Raw genomic sequence first — 26693 nt, forward strand, 5'->3', positions numbered from 1 at the left:
AGAAGACCAAGGTTCTCTCTTTCATACACTTGATTTGAGGTAAGACGTATAGGCCTGAAGTAAAAATAAATAAATAAGAATATGATATCGGCTGGTCGTCTAGCCACATAATGCACCGCCTCCTTCATTTTCTTTTCTTGTACGCTGAAAAATGAAGGCTTAAGAGATTTAACTAGTATGCTGTCGACCCATAGTGTTTCTAGAGCTATCATACAGGAATGCGTTTAGTTTGGTTATACAGCTCATAAAAGTTAAATCACTCCTGCTGATTTCTCTAGTATAGTGGAGCGTCTTTATTCAACAAGGACTGGTCAGGATTTAATGTTTCATTTCAATAACATTGAAGTTTCATGCTTGCAGCCGCGTCCCCCAGCAGCGGGACTAATCTTTCAAAATAATAATTTTGAAAGAAATAATATGCCTTATTAAATTTTAATACAATTCTAGAACGACAGGCACATGTATGAATGGGCATTACAGTCATCAGTTATTACAAGATCATTAATATACAGAAAGAAGGAAGTAGACAAAAGAATAAAACCTGGAGGTAATACAGTACGGACTGAAGAAATTGGGGGCTGCCATCCACATGCGACGAAAGATGAACTGAACGCTCATTCACTAATGAGGAAGGTCAGGAGTAATATTATAGAAAACGTTTCTCCGAATGTTTCCTTAATACTTATTTACACGTGGGAATGACATAACCAAAATAAGCAAAAGGTTCGAGGATTAGTGGTGTATTTCCATGAATGATTGAAGATTAGGTGAAAGGTTGATCAGAAATTGGAAACTTTGGAATGGACCGAGAGGTGTGTTTGAATTACTGTTGAAGTACTTAAAGGTTATGTCTGTTGATTGTGTGCTTGTGTTCTTAGACCGACTTGCCTGCTTTGCCGACCCTTAGTTTAAGGGATAAAAAAAAAGCGGGAAAAACTGAAATTTTTTTTTTTCTGTACTGTACATCTTACCATCAATTGAAAAGTCCCTTAGCTGGAAAGAATTCAAAATCAGGTCACTACAAATGAAAGACAAAAAACGCACAGTTCTCGCTAATTGTACTAAGGGACTGTAAGGAACAGTTAAACTATAATAAGATGGTGGTATACTGCATTTTGAGGAAGGAGATAAGATAAATGCTGACTACTTTACAAGTACAGAATAAATGCTGGCCGAATATGATGTAAAAATATAAGATACATTATAAGATAGAAGTCAATCCTGGAGCATAAATTTGCAGAGGAAGTTGAAATGATACATTGAAGGAGAGCCAGTTTTTTTATTTTTTTTTCATTCTAGGTTTTTAAAAATTCTTCCGATGTCTTTCAAAAGTAAGTATGGAGAGATGGTTTTCCATTACTTGTCAGTGTAGATATTTGAGAAAGAATGAGATGCTAGATGAAAATCTTCCGAAATAGAACTAAGGATGAGCAGATTTGACGTGCGAATGATGCATTTAGACATTTTTCCTCCATTTTCTCTCACTGGTGAGGTGTGGCATTCTGAGGTGTAGTATTCAACAGATTAATCGTAGCATTTTTCTTCTTTCCTTTTGACTGAAAGTCAAATCAAGAATGTTTCGACCAGTGTAGTTATTAACTATTGAGAAAAAGTTTTTTTTTTTTTTCATTACTTTGAATAGCAGAACCGGGGGGGAAAAGGGAAGAGAAATGTCAAGCTTACAAATGTCAATTGTATATTGGCTTTTCAACAAAAATTAATATCGACGTTATTGACAAAATATACTTAGTTTATAAATAAATTCATATTATTAAATGACGGTTTATGTATAAATAAAGCTTAAAGTAAAAAGCAAAAAAGACAAAACAAAGATTAATAACAGCTGAAAAAGAAACGAAGAAATTATGAAAGAATTAAACCAGGAATCAGTAATAGAAAAAATTAAAAAATGTAAACATAACTGGATGGAACACGTTCAAAGAATGAAAACAGAAAGATTACCAAAACAAGTCTTAAAGTACAAGCCATTAGGAAAAAGAAAACCAGGACGTCCTCTTAAAAGATTCAACGATGATCTCTAAGGCCGGAATAGGCCTTAGAAGTCTCTAGGCCTAAATCCTTGATACGCATAATGATGCTGATAAAGCTTAAAGTAAAATAATTTCACGTGCTGAGAAATAAGAGCACCCATGGGTGCATTGTATACGAGGGTGTCTCAAAAAATAAGATAGCAGCTGGGTTTTGTAGGGCTTGCATGGTCTGTTTCTTCACACAACCACCAGATGGCATCACATGGCAAAATAACACCGCGCACTTAGTGAGGTAGCAACTTTTATGTTTTAATCTCCACATCGCCGTTGTCCTTTTCTCTGCCCATCAAAGACTTTGCTGTCGAATATCATCTATAGTTTATGTTTTCGGAATCTAACGACAGCATTTCTGTCCAGCTTGTTAATAATGAAAGATGATGTTTATTTGTTTTTTCTGCTGTGTCTTTAATGGCAAAACGATGGTGCTTATGTAAGCAAGGATTGTGAAGTATTTAACCCTCATCCTGTCCACGGCATACCAATGTACGATCGGTTGCCACCGGACAGGTGGAATTTGCATATAAAACAAAAGAATTGGAACAGACGTAAATTTTTATGCGAGTTTTAGTTTGCGTTTCGCAACCTATAAACAACATAAAAATGCACACTAATAAATATTTCAGGAATTTTTTTTTTTTTTTCAACCGGAGTATAAAGAAACCAACTACGTTCCTTTATTGTAGAAATAATGGGGACCATTCCCATTGAGAGCTCAGAAACTTCTTATCTAAACAGCAACTTGTTTACGTGCAGTTGACAGTACGTAAGGGCTTGTACAGTTAAAAAGCCAGGAGCTACTGGCTGTCTGCCAAAGGCCGACTCTGTTGCACGGCGTTCTTTACAGTTGCATCCATTTCTCGAGAGTGACGTCAGAGAGACTCCAAGAGATAATGCGCGCGCGCGCACACAGTTCACACAAACGGTCTGTTTGCTAATCGCGGCGTTCAGCACGCGCACACACACACACACACACAGAGTTGCATTTCGCACGTAGGCTATAGTTGCGCCATTATCCGGAACATTATCGTTCTTTCTTTCTTTCTCTCGAGCCACTTCCCCGATAATGTGTGCCTTCCATTTTATAATGGAGCTGAGTCACCATGACAACCATTTGCCAGGCACAAATCGACCTGCTGTCCCAGACCATTACTTCCAATTGTCAAGCCGTCATTTGCCCATAATGACCTTCCGAAGTACCGGTTAAATAACAAACTTTTGTTTCACCTAATTACGGAAATGGTGCAATTTGACCAATTGAAGGCGGAAGTGACGGAAAGTCTAATTAAGAAGTCTGTCGGTAAATGGAAAGCAAAGCTGGCCGCTGTCATTATTGTTATTATTACTTTCTCCCTCCCCGATAATTAACCTCACTCTCTCTTTTCGTTTAGTGAACTTTCGGATTGCTCGTAATTGTTAATTAGACCAGAACTGAAAGACTCTCTTCCCTGTAAACACACGAAACCTAAAATGCAGCTGTGTTTTAATCACTTCGCTGATAGAAAGAAGAGACAATCCAGACGTCTTTATCCCGGCATGATGATTGCCGAGTATCTGTAGATAGATTGGTTTCGTTCGTTCAATTACAGTCTTAAAAGTTTAGTTTATGACCACCAACTTGATTTACTTGTTGAACAATCAGAAGTTTTGTTTTGTTTTTTTTTTGTGGTTAAAAATTGACCGTTTATTCTTAAAATTTGACTAAATATTTGCTTCTGTATGCCGTCATTGTCGCTGAAATTTCTTGAATAATAATAATTGTTATTAGCCATCGCGAGAAGCATAACCATCTAGGAAGACGACGCTATGAACTTTAAGCACTCAAGTAAATATAATGATGTTACGAGGTTTGTGACAGGTTTAATATAAAAATAAAGAAAGAAAGAAAGAGAAAAATTTCGGAGCACTAGTTAGAAAGTAATCACCAAACCACCTGAAACTTACTAACTCAATGCTGGATAGAAAGAGAGAGAAAATATTATTATTATTATTTTACAGGATACAGGTCAACAGTAAGTTACCAAATCGCCTGTCACCTTTTTTGCTCGTCCAGTAATCGTATTAATGAGTTAATTTTATTAATATGTCTGTTCGCTAAAAACTGACCAAGAGATACCCACAGCAGCGACTTCTTGTGAATATCTCGAACATATACAAGTTGCCATGGATCTGAAAGCTGGGTTAATACTTCATAAAGTACTTCATCAAAGGTTAGAGACCACTGATATTAGAGTTCTGAGAAAGATTAGGGGAGTGAACAAGTTAACGGCAGTATCATACTAAAAATGAAGATATTAGGGATTTTTGCATTCAAGGTATGAATAAAGTTAATGTAAGGTTGTATGGTCACTTAAACAGAATGGGAGAGGAAAGGTTAGTAAAACAGGTATTTGATGCCCGGATGACAGGTAGAGTGTTCGAATGACTAAGATCTAGGTGGATTGATGAAATTAGTAATGCTACAGAAGATTGACAATGTTGGAACGCAAGATCGCGTTGATAGGAAGCTAGTAATTATGCTGGACTATTGTATTCTCTTGTATATTCATGGTATTCTGTTGTGGCAGTGTGGACACATTATCGGGAAAGGATGATGATGATAACAATGGTGTTTTACTTGTAATGTGTAAATTGCAAGTTAAAACTGCGCATGACTCTCGAAGCATTTCTTACTAATATTGCAGTTTCTATTTTGGTAGTGAGTTCTCAGAATTGCCATAACTATTAACGTATTATGAGTTCCGGAGTGTCCAGTAAATAATTAAATAAACATTCTTTACTTAATTATTTAAATGAATGAAAAGCCTTTAAAAGGTTAATACAACTAAGTATAGTTTTTTTTTTCTTTTTTATTTCAGGAATAAACATCCTGTGCAACCGAAACTCACCCTTCTTCTTTTCTATACGTGGGATCTTCTTGTTAAAAAAAAAATCCATAAAAGCCTCACCCATTATAGCATAATATGAAGAACAACACATTTGGAGGTTGAGTCTAGGTATTGTGAGAATGCTTGTAATATTCTCTCATATTATATACGAACTGATTTTTATGTAATTTAGCTGAGCAATATTTGGTCTCAGTTTTCAATCTTGAACCCTTTTCAGGTCTAACGCAGTTAAGAATACGTTTTGTTATGAATGTTGACATCTGGAACAAAGTCCCCCCTCCCCGTATCTCCTTTGCGACCTCACTATTGCTTTGCAATTTAGGTTACGAACTAGTTGGCAACATTCGAGAAATATTATTTCTGTTCAGAGGAAGAGTTCAGCAACCTTGGGATCAATTCGCAACCTTTCGTTTCCTCCCCCCCCCCATCTCTCCTTGCCTTCGAGTTAAAGGTCTTCGCATAAAAATATAGGTCGTAGTGACAAGTTCGATTATCATCCGAAACGTGCCTGCTCAGCGAAACCTTTGTTAAGTTCAGCCGCCTGTAGGGTGTGTATGTGTGTGCGCGTGTGCGTGTTGAAAAGTCAGACTCTTATCGGCTAACACAACCGAACGTTGTCGGTCAGACATCTTGAATGGGTCGTGCGTTCCGGAGGGTGGAGGGAACGGCTCAGTGGATATCAGCGGATCATCTAACTCTTTCTCGATCACTGTGTTCCTTCTATAGTTCTTGAGTCGGAAAATTTTAACGAGAGATTATTGGTTTCGGTGGAATGAATATGTGAAGGGAAAATAAATCTGTTCACGTTAAGGGGCCAGAAATATTTTCCCGTTCCGTGTTTCTTACTCGGTGTTACTAGAGTTTATTTACCTCCTTGAGTCGAGTGTTGCCGTCTGTTTTAGTTGGCACCAGAAAGGTTATAAACCACCTATAATAAGCACCTCTTTCGCTCTCGGGTCGAACAGATCTCGTATTTGTGACACACAAATCAAACATCATTTTAACGTGAAACTTTTCAAACATAATTTTTTTTATTATTATTTATTTTTCCTTTTCACCCAACTCATGTCAATAGTTTCTAAATATAAGGCCATCTATCGGTTAAATCTATTTATTGGAATTTTGATTGCATCAAAGTTCATTAGACTCAGACAAATTATGGAGAGAAAGAAGAGGCTAAGAATAGATTGTAAGTTTGCTCATTTTTTATGATCTTTATATACGTTTCTTTAACGTATATAAAGTTCCCTCCGTATTTTAAAGATTATTCTACATCCTTCGCAAGTGGAACATCATCGTTATGACTTGAACCAAGTTATAACCTATAAGATTTTACACACACATTCTTATTTAATTTTTTCTTCTGAAAATTATCTTCACTCAAGAAGAATTATGGTGTTATCATCGCAGTTATATCTTAATTAGCTGTTCTTATTATATCTTAATAACCAGCTAATTAGTTCAGCTGTAGTGCAAGGTCGTCGAACACGTCCTTTTTATAAAAAAAAAATAGTCGCATGAAAATATCATATTAGGGCAATATGACTGAGATACAAGTAAATAATTTTATATTGTTACAGAAAAAAAAATCTAAAGGCTTTTCATTTTCGTTTCTAGTGGGTAGCACGCTTTTAACTTTTCTTTTTTTTTTTTTTTTTTTTTTTGTGGAAATGGTAGACCGCCTGTTCGTTTTTAAATCGTTGTAGCTGACTGCATCTGCTGTGGGTTAAATACAGACAAACAGTTATCGCCATTTCGTGCTCCTAATTCCTAATAATAATCAGTAATATCTGAATCTCATTCCACTGAAAGCCCTATTTGTAAGCTTCAAAGAGTGACCAATTCAGGAATCTGGGAGGGGAGGGGGCAAACATAGAAAAAAAAGTTCGTATAGCGATAACTAGAATCGAACCTACAATAAATGAGTACTGCTGTAGGTGGTTCCACAATTCTAGGCGACTTCAAATTCTTACAAACTTTAATTAATTACATTTTATTTTATTTCAAGTACTTTTTTAATCAATTGAATTAATTTTTAAAATTCTAATTATTATTTTTTAAATCGAAAATCGTAACAACAGTCGATAAATTGTGTGAAGCCTAAAAGAAGAATACTAATCAATGGAGTTTTTCCATATCTTTAGTATTTATTGATTTATTCATAATCCTAACCGACTTTCATCCTTTTTTTCGTGACGTTTTTTTCTTTTATATTTTTTTTTTCAGCATTATTTATTAATATGGAAAACATATGAATGGGAATCGTGATTGTAGAGAAAGAGAGAAGTAAATGATGCTACAATTAAGACAAATTATTGAATTAACGTGATAATTTTCTCACTGAAATGCAATCTGACAATAAATTTCATAGTTTCATTCTTTATTTTTTATTTTTTTTTTATGTGATTCCCACCCATGAAAGGTGGGAGCCAATAATACGATAGTGTAATATTGACAATAATACAATACAATACAATACCTTAGGCGTGGAAAGGATTTTTTAATTGTTTATTTTTCAATCTTTATCTTATTGTTATTCCAGAAATGCCATTCTAGAGACCAAAATATGCAAGATTTTCAAGCCACTTCAGGCTTCCCGTAAGCGGGAACGTGATCTCACACTGGTTGATCAAATTCATCTCTCCGCCTAAACACAATCACACACATCCACGTGGGGATTCGAACCCGCAGCAAATACTATGACTTATTTTTTAAGATTAAACTAAGAGATAAATTCTTGTTACATGAGATATTATTAATCCCAAGCGCAGTTATTTCTTTTTCCTCCAAGAGCGATACTCCAAGTATCTCTCCTGAACAAGTCTCACGTTCGCCTACTGCAAGTTATTCTTGACATAATATATAAGCTGGTTTTAATTTTCATAACACGTTTCCCATTTATTCTCCCCCCCGTCCTATTACACGTCCTTAATTGTTTCATTTTGTTCATGACAGGCTTAGCCACATTCTATATACCAAGCAATTAATCAAAAATAATAATAATACTTTCTTGTTATATTATTATATTAATATCGTACATTGATTGAATTGGTTACCATGCCCGTTCTCAAAGCAACAAGCTGTAGATTCGAATCCGGCCTTGGTATATATCCGTTATTGTCTTTAAGCTAGGAATACATTTCGCCGTCTTGTGTGAGACCGCTTCCCCTCCTATTGCCTTGAAAAAAAAAAAAAAAAATCCGTATTTGTTATGTAGAGCAGGATTTTCGGAGTATAAAAAATAAATTAAATTAAATAAAAATAGTCACACTCAGATTTGTGTTGCTCAGCATATTTGCTGTAGAATACTGAGTTCACACGCGCACTCACGTACGTTTCATGCACTCGCTGTATTTCATGCGTAGACTTCATTGAGTTTTTGTTGGTATTGTGTGTACATCTACAGTGATTCGTGTTTTAGTGTCATGAAGTTGCATCAGATGATCACTCACAACTGTCTTGTATGACTTATTGTAGCCAGTTGTGTAAACCGTTGTGACAGACTGGGTTAACAAATGAATGTCTGTTGTTACACTGTTTATTTATGAAGTTATTTATGAAGACACAATACTCAGTTTTTTTTTTTTTTTTTTTTTTATGGCGAGTATTAATGTGTTCAGCCATTAGGCGGTCAATTCTTGTCTCTTGTGTAATATTAATACTATCATTACCCATAATTACTAGTGAAATTACCTCAGAGAGAAAGAGAGAGAGAGAATGAATACGGAACGTTTCGTCATTTGTCCACTGGACGACAGAGCAACAAAATTTTCATTACTGCAGTCTAATGCATTTTAAATATCCAACACTTTTGCATCATCGATTTTGGTGGATTATGTGGCACAAAGAGTTGATTTATTTACACCAAATTTAAATACTTCGATGAGTGTCACTCTGTCTGAAAGTTTTTGTCAAAGCCAGGACAGCTCCGTTACAAAGTGACTGCGTTTACTATCACGAAAGCCTATCTCAGAATTTTTTTTTTTTTTTCATGATAAAAGAAGCCGTCTTGAAAACACTGAGACAAATAAAATAAGGACTTTAACCCTTCTTAAACGGGAAATTCAAATATTTTTTCCCTAAACTTCTTTCATAAAGACTTTAAAATATTTTTAGTGAGTTCTTACGCCATAGGTATCCACCCCTTGCTGCAGTTTATCTTGCGGAAAATAAATAAAGAAAATGAAAAGAAAAAAAAAACTGCCTTTGCAATCTATGAAGATTAATTACGATCCAACGTGATAATAAATCAGGGGTAGAGAAACGCGCTTAAAGATCCCGGTCATGATTTCGCAGTCGGATGGGGGCGTGTGAAGACAATAGCGACTCATTACAAGCTGCTATCACGAAGTGGCGGCTTCTTTATAGAGAAACTTGTTAAATAGCGAAGATGAATCGCAACCACAGACTTTGTTGTGCTAAAAGACGTGAGTCTGCCGTTGAGAGAAAGAAAGAGAGAGAGAGAGAGAGAGAGAGAGAGAAGCGTGATTTTGTTCGGTATCGAAATGAGCAAAGCCGATGATGACCAATACGCATGTTTATCTCATAAAGGGTAGTGATACTCATCGGAATATCCTGGTTCACAGTGTTCTTTGACGATGCTGATCGGTTCTTCGCAGTGCCTTTCTGAACATGTTTTTAGCGAAAGTTTCGCATTTACAACTTCCTTATTAGCCACATTGGACACCAAACAAGTTATAAAAGCACTTTATTTTTCGTGAAAGGTACGAAATGCATAAAATTCAATATTATTTTTCAAATCCCCCTTCCCTCATTTTTCCCAAACCTTTGTTGGATCAGCACGAGTTTCTTAATGTCATCTATGAAGAATGTCTTTGACTGGTTCTTCAGCCGAATATGTATGGCTTACTTTATTTCTTCTTCATCGTGAAAAGTTGCGTTTTTTTTTAGAGGAGTAAGACGTGTGTGAAGAAGTGTCTTATTACTTTTTTTTTTTTTTTTTTGACAGCAGAAGTTTTATTTTTTTTTTAACCTTGCCGCCAAATCGTTTGTGATTTGGCGGATGACAAAACTCTGATGACAGCAAATTGTTCACTAACTGAAAAGCGGGACTGACATGCTTACCTCGTCCCTACGATACGCATACGCAATGAAACAGGGAAGGCGAATTTAGAACTGACAGCCAAAAGGTAGAATTTTGAAAATCCTTTATTTTTAATGAAGGCAGGATGGCCGTCACAGGCCATCCTGCCTAAAGCAATTGGCTTCTTAAAAAACCTGCTTATTATAGAGCTATTACTCCTGTTTGCATTGTCTGATTGCGTGTATTCTTATGACTGGTTTGCTTGTTTTGCGGGAATCATAAAACCCAAGTTTCCTGGATGATAAAATCCTTCCACCCACGTATGAGACCTGCTAGTCATCTTGAAAATTCCGATAAACGTTCTTCGTGTCCAAACGGAATTCGTGTCTAACTGTTTCTAACAGAAAAGCATAACTGAACTCTACTGAGCTTTGAAAGCTCAAAACATAGAGTTAAACTTAATTAAAAATACACTGATTTACAGGGGAAAAAATTAAACTGGCCTGCCATAATACTACTAATAATAAATAAACTAAGATGATTTATAAAAATCGAAAATTAAAAACAATCTCCGATATATATATATCGGAGACTGTTTTATCTTGGGTCGACGATATATATACGCCCAAGAGTGGAAGAGTGGAATGTACACTAGCGTCCTCTGTATTATTGAGCGGAAACGAATGAAGCAATATAAACGATATGTTAGGAAAACATCAGAAGATAATTCTGTGATTTAACACGATCAATCAGACTGTGATGAATTAGATATTAACTCCTAACTCTGTAAATGAAGCAAAACAAAGCTAAAAAAAAATCGCAGTATGGGAACAAAGTCGATAAACTGCAGATTTTGACAGAAAGTAGCACACATGGGAGTTAAAGACACGAACCGAAGGCTACGGTCCGATTGTAATAACCAGTTTCACTTCACAACACACTTCAAGCTTTTATTTGTGCATATCTGCATACGAGTCACGTCCATCGTTTGCATTTCAGCTAGCTTTGCAAATGGAACACCATACGTATCTCACGGCGGCAGCCATTTTATTCGTAAAAAATATTATAAAAAAAAGGCTTCATTGAAAGTTACAGCCAAACACATGGCCGGTATTAATGGATGGTAGTACAGAAGCGTGAATCAAGAGTCCACAAAATGATATGCTTACTTTAAAACATTTTACCAATACAGTAATTTGTTTTTCCATCACACTTTACAGCTATTCCTAACAGGCGAGCAAACAATCAGATCTTTGAAATAGCAAATAACGATAAACAGGTGGCTAAGTGGGCGTAATATGAAGGAGGACAGAAGAGGAAAAACTTGTTATCAGCTGTTACAATATTATAATGTTGAAGAATTATAAACAGGTGACAGTGGGCGTAATCTGAAGGAGGAGAAGAAATACTTGTCAAAATGTTGTTACAATGTTTCAATATTATAATATTGCAACGCCTTCTTTAGCGTTCTGATTATTTCCATAAGAATGGAAATAATCAGAGAGAATCCTTAAAAAGTTTTTTTTGTGCGTGTGCTTGTGCCTGCGTGCGTGAGTGCGTGCTTGTGTGTGTGTGTGTGTGTGTGGCTGCATTACCCATTATCCCAACAAACTGAACCTAGAGCTGTATGATCTGATGGAAACCAACTGAAATATATACAGATTTTGGTAGAGCAGGGGCGAATGCTGGTCTTGAAATTCACGCTTGCTCTTGTTATCATTCAGGGAGTGAGAAGTGTGATGGAAGTCTGATTGTGGAATAATGAATTACTGACCATTTAAAACTATATATTTAGAAATTTATGCACATTTAATCATACAAATACAACATTTATTTTCCAAATGATATTCTATATTTTTCAATTTACCTACTTAACTATAAATTCTACCCTACGATTCTTCTTTATGAACTGGTCAATAACATCGTCATAAAAAGTTGGTTGTAACTTAATTTTCCCAAGCGACACGCACACTTGTAAAGGTTGGCTGAAGCTCACTGGCTAGAGCTACTTTCACTCCGTATGGCCTGTGTTTAAGACGACGTGAAGGGAGCGGAAATAGCTATGCGCGCGCGTGAAATCACAGTGCTGCAGCGAGGACATGGTAGCTCCGACAACCGAGCAAGACAAGGTAGCTTTGACTAGACGAGCAATCATCGGCCTTCGATACACAACGCGAAGCTCAATTATTGCCGCGCAAGCTTAAGGCATCTTCTGTCTAAAAAATAAAAGCCTAAATGGAATGCTTATAAATGCATGCATTTATTAACAAATAAATATTACTTCTTTCTCAATTAATGAGCTTGCGCAGCAAGCATGGAGAATTCGCCCCTGTAGTAGAGATCCTAAATACCAAATTTTAATGCAATCTCCTTTCAAATTTAACAAAAGTTATATGCATACAGTCGAACAAAATGAAAATCTCTTATTAGGAACGATAGTTTTATCATTAATTCTAAGTAACCTTTAATTCAAGTATTCAGTAAATGTATCATATAGGTGTATGTACCTATTACAGATTCAAGTGAAGATAAGATCGAAGAATTTTACAGCAGATTGCAACAAACAGTATACAGTATTGATAAAACAGATTTTCTCCTGATATTAGGTGATTGGAATGCAAAAGTGGGTAATAAAGAATGAATCGTCACTGGAAATTTTACTTCAGGACTGAGGAATGAAGCAGGAGAAAGGATGTTGGAGTTTTATGTTTAGAAGAGTTGCTTTATTGCAAACACTTGCTTCCAACAACATAAAAGAAGATTGTACACACGGACTTCACCAATTGGAGAATATATAAATCAGATGGATTATATTGTTGCTAGCAGAAGGTGGAGAAGCGCTATCCAATCAGCAAAAGCACTACCTAGGACTGTGGGACAGATCACGAATTATTGATAGCAGAAGTTAAATTGAAATGATAACAATCCTGTAAAAAATTATTTCTTGCAAAACCCCAAGAAAGGCGAAAACGAGAAAGACCAAGATTACAATAGGAAGATGTCGTTGAAAATGATTTTCAAGCCATAAATGAGAAAAACCGGCGTGCCAAAGCCAGAAATCTTCAGAAGAAGGCCTTGGTCTACCCGAGGCTGTCGAGCCAATGATGATGATGATGATGAAGTTAAATTGAAATTAAAGGGCTAAAAAGAAACAAAAGGACAGTTATCAGATTTGATTTTAATCATATAAATGAAACATTTAAAGTAGAAGTCGGAAAGAAATTAAAAAAAAGTTTGGACAAGACAGAAAGAGAATTAAAAGAACTATAGGAAGAAACAAAACGTGCAGACAAAAGCAGCAAAGAAGACTCTAAGTAAAGTAACAAGAAAGAAAGATTGTAAATGGTTGTTAGAAGAAGCTATTCAAATAGCAGAGGAAAGGAAAAGTGAAACTTCAGAGAAACAAAGAAAAGGTTAAGGCAACTGAGTGTAGATTTTCAAAGACGGGCTAGTAAAGATAAGGAAAAACATCTAAACAAAAGCAAATTGAAGAAAGCGTTATGGGTAGAACAAGAGATCTGTTTAGAAAAATAAATGATGTTAAAGGAGTTTATCACTATATTACAAGTTGTAAAAAGTAATTTGGAAAAATGTCTAATGGAAGAAGAAGCAGTGAAGAAAGATGGAAAGAGTATGTAGAGGATTTGTACAAGAAAGATGATAATATTGAAGGAGAATTTGAAAGGAGAGAATTTGTTGAGGAACCTATGATAATGAAAAGTGAAGTGATATCAGCAATGGAACAGCTGTCAAAAGGAAAAGCTCCAGGAGCTGATGGTGTGTCAATGCAATTATTGAGAGCAGCTGGGGATGAAGTAGTGAATATATTGACTGAAATTTGTTAACGGATTTGGAGGAAAATATACTGATCTAGAAACTGGCAAACATCAGTATTCATCCCAATTCCAAAAAAAAAAAAAAAAAAAATCCCAGAGATTGTGAGAATTATAATACCATCGTTTTAATTTCACATCCAAGTAAAGTTATGCTGAGAATGATTTAACAAAAGCCGGAGCCATATATGAATAGAGAAATGCCACAAGAACGGGATGCTTTACGAGAGGTAGAGGAACCAGAGACCAAATAGCAAACATGAGATGGATTATAGAAAGAATAAGAGAATTTCAGAAGGAAATATTCATCTGTTTTATTGATTATAAGAAAGCCTTCGATTGCATGGGTCACAACAGACTGTGGATTATAATTAGATCAATGGGAATATATGATCATCTAATCCTCTTTATAAGAGAGCTGTATGACATCCAAGAAGCTTCAGCAAAAACAGTCTTTGGAGAAACAGACAGTGTTCGAGTGGAAAAAGGTGTGCTGTAGGGTTGCATACTGTCGCCCTATGTTTTTAAAATTTATAGTGAATATATGCAATATATTCACTATAATAGCTTATTTAGACAAAGATCCAGCTAGAATTAAAATTGGTGATAGGAAATAAATAATTTAAGATATGAAGAATACGACCCTCATAGCAGAAGCTAAGAGAAAACTGGAGCCATTGGTTCTATTGGGAAAGTAACAAACCCGGGATTAATTTAAACATCAGAAAAACAAAAGTGATGGCTTCTGATAATTTAAATGAATTTATAAAAGAAGGAGATAAAATAAAAATCGTTGAAAGTTATGATTTACTGGGATCCAGAATCCGAAATGATGGTAAATGTGAAGATAAAATTAAAAAAAGGATAGTCATGGGGATAATAGAAAAAAAAAAAAAAAGCAATGTTAAACCTGACAAAAATTATGATATTATTGAGTAATGCTGAAAGTTCGAATTGTCAAAGTAACGGTATTACCAGTGGTGATGTAGGGATATGAAAGCTGCATTATTAAGAAGAAAGATAGAAAGCAAATTGATTTATTTGAATTGGGGCTGTGGAGGAGACTATTAAGAATGCCATGGACGGCAAGAATGGCCAATAAGAAGGATTTAGAGAGTATAAAGACAGAATGTTCCTTGGAGGAGATGATCGCTAAACAGAAGTTGATGTACTTTGGACATATTATGCAAGCAGATGAATCATTGGGAAAGGCAGTTAGAAGAGGAAGACGACAGACGAGTTGGATGGACAGCATAAAAGAACTTATCATCTTGAACTTTTATTGAAAGAAAGGACAAGTAGCTGAGTGGGATGAAGAGCCTTTGTGCACAGGTTCATCAGAGTCGAAAACGACTGGATAGCATATAACTACAACAAAATGTTGAGAAACTAATCTGAATCTCCGTTTATTATTTTTCAACTGACTACAGTACTAAAAGGAATAAAATATGAAAAGAATGCAGAGTCAGTTTATTTCTGAGAGACTGGGAGTTAAGGACACGAATCAAAGACTATAGTCCGATTGTAAAAACCAGTTTCACTCCATAACGCACTCCAGTATTTGGAAATTTATTATGATATATCGAATTATGAGATATTAAAATATCAGTTATTAATAGAAGTGTATGTATGCGTAATGAAATGAATCAAACATTTTTCTTGCATGGTGAAAGATTAAGGCGTAAGGAGTATAGATTATAATAACACAAATGATAACAGAAAAATCTACCTAAATTTTTTACAAAGATTTTTGTCAGTTTCTTCTACAATTTAACTTACCTTTTTGTTGCATTCTAATTATAACAGATCGAGCTCTCATCTAACGTCTCATATTTGGGACACGCGCCTTCTTACTTTTTTTTAATTGTTATTCTCTCTTTAACCTATGCATTTAAAATAAAAAAAAGTACTAAAATTATGGCTAACATAAACATTTTTCAATAAGTTTTTTAATATTATTATTTGTTACTGAATCTTTTTGTATAAGATTTTATATTAGAATAGTAATTATTTTTTCGTCATTTCTATTTATTGGGGGATACTGAATTTCAGTATGCCATCAAGAAAAATCAAAGGGTCACAAACTGTTACATATATGTCACGTCTGTTTCCTTGATCATATAATTTCCATGTATATTCCATACTTGACATACATTACAGAAGCGTGACTTGTATATTTCATGGAATTATGCGTCTTCGTCGACAAACAGTTCTGTCTTTATTGGCCTCGATGGCCAAGTAGGTGCCATAGCTACTCAGATGGTATGGAATCTGTAGTATATTTTGCTCTTAACGACAGGAAATCAGTACCTACCTGTCTTTAGCCAGCAAACAAACAAAACTCTTTTATTATATAATGAGAAATATACGATTAAGTAAAGTAAAAAGGCGAAATGTTTTATATTAAAATGGAGAATATAATGGATCCATCCATGTTTTATAGCCAAATACAGAGAGAAAAACTTAAATAAATTCGAAATTTATTACAGGATTGCTAAGGCATTGACAGGAGGCGTCATAGTTTTTCTTTTGCAAATCTGATATTTCTATTGTCAGTTTAGATGAGGAACAGACATAGAAATGTCTTCAAAAAAGGAATTCGACAGAAAATGAAAATATGTATGTGATAAAGAAAAGTGTAGATCATTGAACGTATTCATTGATTAGCCTAATTCTTCCTTGAACACAGTCGAGTATTTTAGGGCGGTTTTAGGAATACCTCCCTAGAAGTGGGAGTAGCATTCTATGATAGGGTGGGTTTAAGGTTTAACAAGAATTGATAGGTGTTAGAAGAAAAATGATACTTAACAGCCAAAGGGAAAAACATTTTTTTTTTTTTGACAATATCGTAGCTTTCTATTTCATACATCAATGCCAAGAAACTGATACAGATTGATTTCAAGAATCAGATATGAAAAATTACGTTAGAAATAAATGGGATTTCAGTTGAGAGAATTACTGTCATCAGCAGAATTGTGGATAGTTGGATCTAGTTTGAAAAAAAAAAAGTTATATATTTATACTAAATGCATTGATTCTTGGTTCTTGTCTTTATCATTGAGTATCATTCAAATCACTGACAAGCGAGAGACTCTTTTTTTTTTTTTTGTCTAAACAACATAGTTGTTGTACAGTTACTGGTTTCTTGTATACTTTCAAAAGGTTTATTTCATCTAAATTGTTATGCACGCTTAGAAAATAATCTTGGTCATTTGAAGGTTATATCGGAGGAAGTTTCATGCTTTTAAGGTAATACAGGTATTATCATACTTTTCAAAATTGAAAATACAATTCTCCATTCCTAACTAACAGAAGGCGCACCTGTCGAAAACAATTTTACGTGATATTTCTAACTATATACATAGAGAGAGAGAGAGATTCTGTCATTTACATCTATTAAGAGTACATAAAATAAGAGATAAGCTATGCATATTCTATCCATATTTTAGTGATCACCATAATTAAAATCGGGTATTTCTTTCTCCGGATAGTTTGTGTGACCATCATTTTTCTGATGTATTTCTTTAATTAAAAATAAGGAGGACCGGTTATCTGATTCTTCCCTTTTAAGTACACGAGGAGGGAACAGGAAAAGAATGGCAAAAAAAAAAAAAAAAAGTAACCACAGTGAAAAAGGAGACTTGCAGGGAAGTTAAAACCCAGCGTCACATGGTTTTCAACATCTGATAACAGAGAATTAGGTCATCGGCATGTTATGCCTGAAGTACACACCATTTACGCCTTAAGCCACACAAACTTCCGGCTACCTCCCACACGCTAAAGTAGGCCAGGTTAAGAAGGGGTTACACTGCGAAGGAGATGTGCCTCAGGGAGATGTGTGAAGGGAGTTGAGGGGCACCTTATACAACTCATTAATTGGGTTTGTTGCTACATGCTGATAGCAGCTGTCACTTTTAACTTTTTAATGATGGGAAAAAAACGAGCCTCAATAGAAAATAATTTTAACGCTCTGTTGCCTCACAGGGGAAGATTAAATAAACCAAGTGTGTCGCGGAACAGTCATAGGGAGGGACCTATAGAGACATTTTACAGCAAAAGGAAACTGTTGTTTCATTTTGTATGTCCGTGGTACAAAACGTTTGAAGTAAAAATGTAATAAGTTTTGTTCTACATTACTTTTGACTCTTTTTTAGTTCGCCGAGAGCTAAAAAGTAAAACAAAAATTTTTTTTTACTTCCACGTAAGAGAAGAAACCTTATCAATTAGTCAATAAATAAATGAAACCAAGTGAAGGATTTAGGTGTCTGTCTTCTAAAATATGACTTATGAAAGAAAATCAAGAGTCGCCACTGTAATATTTAAGCTAAGTACTCAACACGAAGTGGCTTACAAAACTTGAAGCATTAAATACAATATGAATTCTTTAAATTACCAGAAAGAAAAAAAAAAAAAAACTCGTTTTCCTCTATCTATGTATGAAGAAGTCTTGTATAACCGATATGACTATATTTGGAATATAATCGATTATTAGGACTGAAATTATGAACCCAAATGGACAGAGTTACAAATTAAATTTTGCAACTTCTGCAGGTTGTATCATCATTCAGCTGATTGCTGATGTAATCCGTAGAAGTTGAAAAATTTTATTTTCATCTTCTCAACTACAAAAATAAGTGATCTGGTCTAAAAAATCTGACACGTAAAAAGTGAACTGAGGCGATTCGTTTAATTTCTTCAAGTATTTTGACACTTTCTTTTAATTTTGCAGGCTCATTGACATTGATATTACTTTTAATATTTTGATAATTAAAAAAAAATGTTGTTGTTTTACAGGTGAGTGGTCAGCAAATTCAAGAAATCGACGAGCAGGACTTCACACCAATAGGTAATTAATTACCTTCATCTTATTTCGTTCTTTCATTATCATTTATTTCTTTTCTTTAATTTTCATCCACTTTCTTTTTGTTAGCTACTGAATTAAACAAAATATTTGCTATAATTAAATACAACTAGGTGGTGTTGGCTGCTGACTCCTGGGCTTCATTGTTACGTAGCTGGAGAAAGACGTCCATTTAATTAGACGGTCACCTTTTGGTGGCTGCGTTAATTTATGATGAAAGCAAGCAAACTAATGCTTAGCTCGCAGGCTTGTTGAGTCACCTCTAACCCGCTTATGTGTTGATATTAAAAACAACGTGAAGTCGAGGAGTGAGCGGAACCGGGATGAGTCATCTTGCTGCAACGCTGTCGGCCTCGGAGGGTGAGCTTGACTATGACGCGAAGCAATGTTTCTGACTATATTACGGAGATGATTTAGTAGAAGAATCATTCGCCTTTTCGTAATCACTAAAGTCGATAAAAAATCACTAAAACTTCAACATGCATCGCTAAAGAACGATGCATGTTGAAGTTCCCAATATAAATTATAATAACAAAATTGCATTAGTTGTATCATTAGGAATCGGGCTAATATTAAACAGTGGGAAAAAACTGTGGTGTGTGTGTGTGTGCGAGAGAGAGAGAGAGAGAGAAAATGCGTTTTTGTTAATATGTATCTCTCCTGTTTTTATTTTATTTTATTTTATTTTTAACGGCTTAAGTTTTTTGTTGTAGCACTTTCATATTAATTTCTTTCCATGTATACGGAGATAGACTTACATTATAACATTCTGTAACACACACACACACACACACCGTCATCCTACAAATTCTTTTCTTTAGGATGGCATAAATCCATTTGCTTTGTTTTATTAAATATTATTCGTTTATGCACACCGTCTTCAAAGTACAGAATTATTCAAGGTGCTTGCGTAACCTTATAATAACGTCTATGATGCTAGGTCCGCACAAGAAAAGCTTCCCTTTCGATTCTACAGGGACATTCTGTATGTTTTTTTGTTTGTTTTTTTAATCTGGTTTCGCAGATAGTCAATCTTTAATATGGGTAAGTAGGTTACCCCAACTTTAAGAGAAACTTGGGTCAGCGGGATCTTGTGTTCTAGGGTTCCTATCTCATCTTGGAATATCCAATAGTCCTAAATCGATTTGAGTACGCGGCTGGGAATGTGCTCAACTACTGCAATGATGAAAGACAGCGACTGACCTTCACTCGATTTCTAGAAATTTGAGCTAAAAGAGTGCCATCTTTTGGAAAACGAAGAATGCTCGTTCATGTCCGAACCGGATTCAAATGATTTTCCCAAAAAGTATTTAGGCATATTCAGAATTAACATTTTGAGTTACATTTATTTCAAGCTGAGATTTGGATCAGAAGTAAAACAAGACTGCAGACACAAATAATGGGGTAAATGAAGAGATGGCAAAACCATTTTACAATGACATCACTAAAGGACTTGACATCATCAATATTCAAGAATGCATAAGCAGAGCTAATCTAATCCGTCACTTAAAACTGATATGGTCATGCAGGAGAGCAAAAGAAGCCTTTTAGAGGCAAAGAAAGTAAAAGACAAAAAAGTCCTCAATATAATCCTGATATAGGTCTTGTAGTTTAACTGTCATATATGTAATTCGATCAGCTTTTACATTTAGATCTTCTAAATATCGAAATGCTGTCACAGTACAGTAGTTACAAAGCAAACAAATTCTGTTTTATAGGGGAGGGAGAAGAGAAAAATCATTCTTCCAACATCGTTAAAGAATTTCTTTATTGATCTTTGCTCTCAATTCTTGTAAAAATTGATAATGGATCTAGAAAATACCATTGATTTGAACTCAGATCTTTCCAAATGAAGAGTGACTGTGTTTTTTCCAAATACATTGATATGAATAAGTGATTACACATTGCGCGAAAATACATAATAATTGAATATGATTATGCAATAAAAACACAATAACCAATTACTACTGTAATAATGCTCCTTGGTTTATTAAAAAAAAAGCTACCGTTCTGAAACTACATAAAGTTGAAGTAACACACAATGGTTGCAAAATGGAATAATGACCTCACAGGTGTACTCCATTAGCTGACGAACAAATAGCCCTCCTAACATCAACCTTAATTATGTAGCATTATTTTTTTATGATCATTTATTCATGCATTGTTGTCTAGGTTAAGGGGAAAAAATGAATACTGTTAGCTTTACGTACAGATTTAGCAACAATACGAAAATGAAAAAGTACTTCTGTTTTAGACTTAAAGGATTATGATTATGATATTTTCGCTTTTAAGGCTTGTTAATAATATATTCGTTGAGTATTATTATATATTAATTAATTAATTAGGAAACATATATACTTAATTTTTTTTTGTCAGATTTCGGCTAAAAATGTTTATATTTCTTTCTTTCTTTCTTTTTGCCAAGTACAATTATTTTGTCTATGGACTCGAGATATTTCTATGTGCATGTGTCCATTCCTTTTAGCAAAAGTCTTAAATTGACGAATTCTATAATGAAGATGAGTCGGTTGGTCTCGTATAATGACAGAAAAAAAATTCTGATGTCTTTTCAACTATTCAGAAGAATACAAGTAATTAATAGACATAATGCACTAGCCTCGAATCCTAATTCAAAATCTCCCTTGTATGTTTTCATTCCCAGCTGTTTCTAGCACGATTTCATTCTCCGCAGTGCAATTCATATCAACCAAGAAGTGTTCAAACTGCTGGGTTTCAAAGAGCTCTCAATGAACGTGAGTGTAATTTTGAATGGGCAAGACCAGTAAGGGGGAAGGATTTAAGTTCTCCCCCAATGTAACTGACATCCTGTTGACACCGGACACTCTTCTCGGCACGATCTGCAACTAATAGTAATTAGAATAGCGGTACCACTAAAGTCCATCCACCCCGTATTTCTGAACCCCTCCGCCAGTACGACCTCCTACTAAATTACTGGTATCGATGACCCGAATAATTAATGGCCTTCCTACGCCTCGCGTGACGGACACTTGCCTTAAGGGCTGACACGTGCGTCAGTGGTGCTAGGATGAGGGCAAGGTGACCTTCCCGGAAACGGGATTCGAAGTAGTAACCTCTATGGTTCAAGGGACACTTTTTTGCTTCGGGTGATGCTCCCTCCCTCCCCTCTTGGGATCGCTTTTTGCTCCAGAAGTTCTCGCCGAGGCTGCCACTGATCGATTGCTGTTTTTGCAGGCATGAGTCACATGGAACTTTTTATTTGATTTTATTCCCCACCTCCTCTTATTTTTTGTCCATTTCTTCTCGTTCTTTTCTTCTTATTTTTTTTTTCTTTTATTTTCTTTCTTCTTCTTCTTACTCTTTTTAGGTGCGTTTCACAAAATATGTCAGCACCTATTAAAATTCTCACACATCACACAATTTATTTTTAGTTATACAACCGAACCATTCTTAATAATAATAATAAAAAGAAGACTGGCACCAGTATTGGTTAAAATTATGGCCGGCGTAACAATATTTACAGTATTATGTATCATAATTATAAGTGCAGGTTGTCCTGAGTACTTTTTCCGTTTCGTGAATGAAAAAATCAGGTTCCCATACTCCTCTCCTCTGAAAGGAATATCCCTCCCATCTCTGTATCGAACCGGCTAATTCACACTCATTGGAAAAACCATTTATAAAAGTTCTTCGCTCCACAAATGACATTCAAACCTAGGTCTCTCCATAGAAACAATATTAACAGTTCCGCTGTGTGTGTGTGTGTGTGTGTGTGTGTGTGTGTGTGTGTGTGCGTGCGTGTGTGTGTGTGTGTTTAATGAAACTAGTATTTACGATCTACTAAAGTTTTCTCGGTGACCTCAATTTTTTCTTTAATAGTAGTTCCATTAAACTATTGTGATGGCCAAATTAGGCAAAATATAGTTCGTTTACAATAGGTTGTTCAATTGTTGTGATCATGGATGATGTCACTATACTAGCATGCTATTGCATAATGTACCCATTTCATGATTGTCCTGATTTTTTTTTTTTTAAATTTGTTTCTTTCTTTAATTTTATCTTTCTTTCTCTTTCCCATTTCTTTCTCTTTTTCCTCCTTTTTCTTTCTCGATGACGCGGTGGTGCACACTCAGAAGCAAGATACGAGTTCAAATCACACCAAGAAAGTGATGAACATTTTGTTGATTTTTCCAACCAAACAGAATTGATCAATTTCAGATGAAGGTGAAACAGTTTTTTCCTGACACATAAAGAAAAAATGCAGTCATTAAAAAAAAAAAAAAAAAAAAAACAGGGGATGGGGAATAAACACACTGACGCCATATGGTTTTAGCCACCTCATCATTTATGTAGAACAACTTTACAATTTCTCTTTTTTTTTTTTATCCTTCTTTTATTAGATTTCATTTCTTCCTTTTAATTATCCGAATACGTAGGAGTTATTTCTTTAATACTGATGCTTTCTAATTTTGACAGTTCAGACACGTCGTCTCATGATTTCGACAGAGAGAGAGAGAGAGAGAGAGAGAGATCATGGAAAGCTATTCCTTCCACCACAGGTCTCAAGATATCGGTACCCCTCCCCCTTCCTTCGAATATATACTTGAAATCCAGTCTGTTGCTGTCTTTTGCGAAAATTAAAAATGTAACCTGAAACAGAGTAATATGATACTACAAAAATTGTCCAAAAAAATGAAGATTTCTTTAAACAGGTCTGTAAGAACAGTCTGCAATTTTTGTTGAAATATCTACGATATCATGGATTCTCCTCCTTCCTTAATAGTAAAAGATACCATAGATGCATTCGATCTATCCAGGCCTATAATTTGTTCTCTATTTCCATGTTTCATATTTTTGTGAATAGAACTGTTTTAGGACTCTCTATAAGCCACAAATCGTATTTAGTTTTAGCTAAATATCCAAACACTTTTTTCAACATGATTAAGAAGAAAGGAATGATACTGCACTAGACTTTAAGTTCACCCCCCCCCCCCCCATAAGCGTATTCTGCTGCATCCTATGATACAAGTTTAGAGATGAATCAAAATAAGGCACAAATAAGAACGATTTTAATTTTATTGCAATTGTTGTACTGTAATTACATATTCTTATTTATTTGTTTATTTTTGATGAGGCCGCGCGCGCGCGAGCGCGCACACACACAAACACAATTTTTATTACTATACATTCAATTATTATTTTTTTTATTTTTATTTTTTTTAGTCAATCATCGGTGCGAGAGGGGTCAGATGACCATCGTAGTCATCACCCAGTACCCATTCAATGGAGTCATACATCCACGAGATTACAGGCAGGAGCCGTGTGTTGCTTATGGCAATGGTTCTCGAAATACCAGTCTTCTCGTAGAACTATTAGCCAATAAAGATGATCCAAAATATTGCGGGGTTCAAATTCCTAAGGTAAAACTACACTACAATATCTCTATTAGTATGTTGTTACCTTGAATTTATGTTTACTTGACATGATATCGCTGTCACTGACCGTTTTAATTATTTCTTATAGAAAAATTCGGGGGAAGTGTCCCTAGCATTGGCAGTTAGAATTCATCCAAATCTTGAACTATCGGAAGACAAATACTTCTTCCTAACATGCGGAAAAACTGGATTCCGAAACGCTTTGTATGTAATTATTATTATTGTTATTATTATTATTATTATTTTCGTTACAATCATTATTACTATCAATGCTGTTATTATTATTACAACGAGGAATAAGGAAAAAAGCATGGTGCGATATGCTGTAAATCAATGTAGATTGTTTGGACAGCGCGTTTAGCGTGTAGACGGGCAGCAGTGGTATGGTTTTTCAGAAGGGAGGGTTCAGTACTAGTTTTCTAATTTTTATTTTTTTAATGTAATTTAATTCAGTTATTTTATTTCGATATTTTAATTTGTGGTACACAAAAAAGCGGCAATCTCCGTAATTTAGTCATTACTAAATGAGATCTTTTCAATTAAAAATGAAACAGCCTCATACTGAAGAATATCATAGTTTTCCTCATGTAAACTATCCTCGTGAATACGCCCATCTATTGACAAAATATACCTACTGCTACTACCATTTAGGCTAGCAAGTAAATAGGATAATCATGTGTGCCAAAATGACCTAACAGGACTAATCCAACAAGACTTGGAAAACGACTAAAGAGACAAATTGTGTTTCAAAAGTTAGATAAAATGATTATAGTTATTATTATTTATTTATTTATTTATTTTACTGCTGCAAAATGTATTTAACTGAAACTTCGCAATAATTCTTGGCTGTGATTTGGGATAAGGGATCTGCCACTGAATTTGTTTCAGATATTTGTGATAGCCGTGACCATGACAGATTATTTAGTGGTCTAAAACATGTTTATAAAACTGGCACTTTTGCTAGTTTTATGAACATTCGCAATTTTTGTATTGTTTCTATGGCAGCGTTAACACGACCGGCGTGCTCAATCTCTCAGAGCCATTAAGTTCACCGTTATGTCTTCAGAATGCTAAAAATTATTAAGATTGAAATACAAATTCTACTTTGTTTTGCACGTAAACTTTGAACAAATGTAGCTTACATATTTAAAAATTAAGCAATTGTAGCATTGCATCAACAGCTCAGTTAGTTTCAACGACGTCCATTAGTTGGAGAAACCTCGGTTCAAATCCCTTCTTTGGACTCAGAATCTTTATCGAAGCTTCTCATCTGAAAGTGAATTAGTTGATCTCATATGAGGTTTGTGAGCTGGGGTTTCCCGTTAAAACTTGGTTTTTCTATCATGCAGCCAGAAAGAACACACGAAATTTTTACACAGTAATATAATCTTAATCTGCCGATTATTATTATTATATTATCAATTCATCACTGACATATCACCTTTGGCTCACGGTTCTGTGATTAGGATAAAGTAATTTTATGATAATTTAATGAATTTATTTAAAAATTGTTCAGCAAATTATTTTTTAAGGAATAAAGCAAAATATACTAGTGTTACTCTTTAGATTTTTTTTCTTTCTAATAACAATACTGCAAATTTAAAAAATTTAAAAAAATATGAATTGTTTTCTGTAATATTTATCTGAAAATAACACAATAAGAACTCTTTATCTTAATAAATATTTTAATATAACATTTTAATTTAAAAATAAGAAATTCTTACTGTGCACTTCATATTTTAAAAATATACTGTCACACCCATCTGGAGATGCACAGTCTAAATATTTAAACATTTGGATTTTAATTAGAAAAAAATTCACGTTTTATCTCTTTTTTATCCATCCATTAAATTTGTCATTTCGTTTCTAACTGGGAAAAATGTCACTATTTGGACACATTTTTAAAGAATTTTTTCCCCCTAGACAGCCTGTGTAGTCCTGTGGAAATGACATTTGCATCCATAGCGTTAGGCAGCCTGAAGAAGGACCATTCTAAGTTCGATTTTAATGACCGACTAAAGAACTTTTTCTAAGCCTTTCTTAGAAAAATAATTGCCAATTTAGCTGATTTCTATCAGTTTTTTTTTTTTAGCGGAAACTCGCAATTTTCATTCATTCGACTATAGAACTCGCAATATTAAAGATATTTCATTTCATTTCAGACACGTCACTATTTCATATATAATATGTTAGGATTATGGACCGCGAGATGGCAGTAGTTGTCTGCTTCTTTCCTCCACGGATGGCAGTTAAATCACCGATAGCCTTGGGCCAGCTATTCTGTGACTAGCTAAGGATAAAGATTAGCTGCCCACTAGTCTTCAAAAGTTAAGGCTAAATGGCCTTCCCTACTCCTTTTAAGAGATAAAGATAAACTGTTTTAGCGGATTTTTTTTCTTTCTTTCTAGGCAGTGGAATTTGCTAGCAATTTATCAAAATCTGTGTGGCCAATTAAATATAATTGACCGCACTCACATTTCGATATAACAATACAATACCATATGGTATTAAAAGTAATGCAACTTCCATGTAATGCTAACATTAATGCCAGGTAAATTACCATTGTGATGATGCATACAACGTAATGACCACATAATCCAAATTT

General features: G+C 34.7%; 1 protein-coding gene across 1 annotated transcript in view; it reads left to right on the forward strand.

Moving 5' to 3' along the window:
- Positions 1 to 26693, forward strand: part of LOC150109882 (uncharacterized) — a 75135-nt gene that overhangs the window by 14694 nt on the left and 33748 nt on the right. The window contains exons 2-4 of the mRNA XM_090415650.1: positions 18608 to 18659; positions 23877 to 24073; positions 24177 to 24292. Coding sequence (XP_090271776.1) covers positions 18608 to 18659; positions 23877 to 24073; positions 24177 to 24292 — 365 coding nt within the window. The remainder of the gene's footprint in view (positions 1 to 18607; positions 18660 to 23876; positions 24074 to 24176; positions 24293 to 26693) is intronic.

The sequence above is a fragment of the Typopeltis vanoorti genome, chromosome 1 (genome assembly GCF_054136105.1).
Source record: "Typopeltis vanoorti isolate ZY-2024b chromosome 1, IOZ_Tvanoo_1.0, whole genome shotgun sequence".
Taxonomy (NCBI): Eukaryota; Metazoa; Arthropoda; class Arachnida; order Uropygi; family Thelyphonidae; genus Typopeltis; species Typopeltis vanoorti.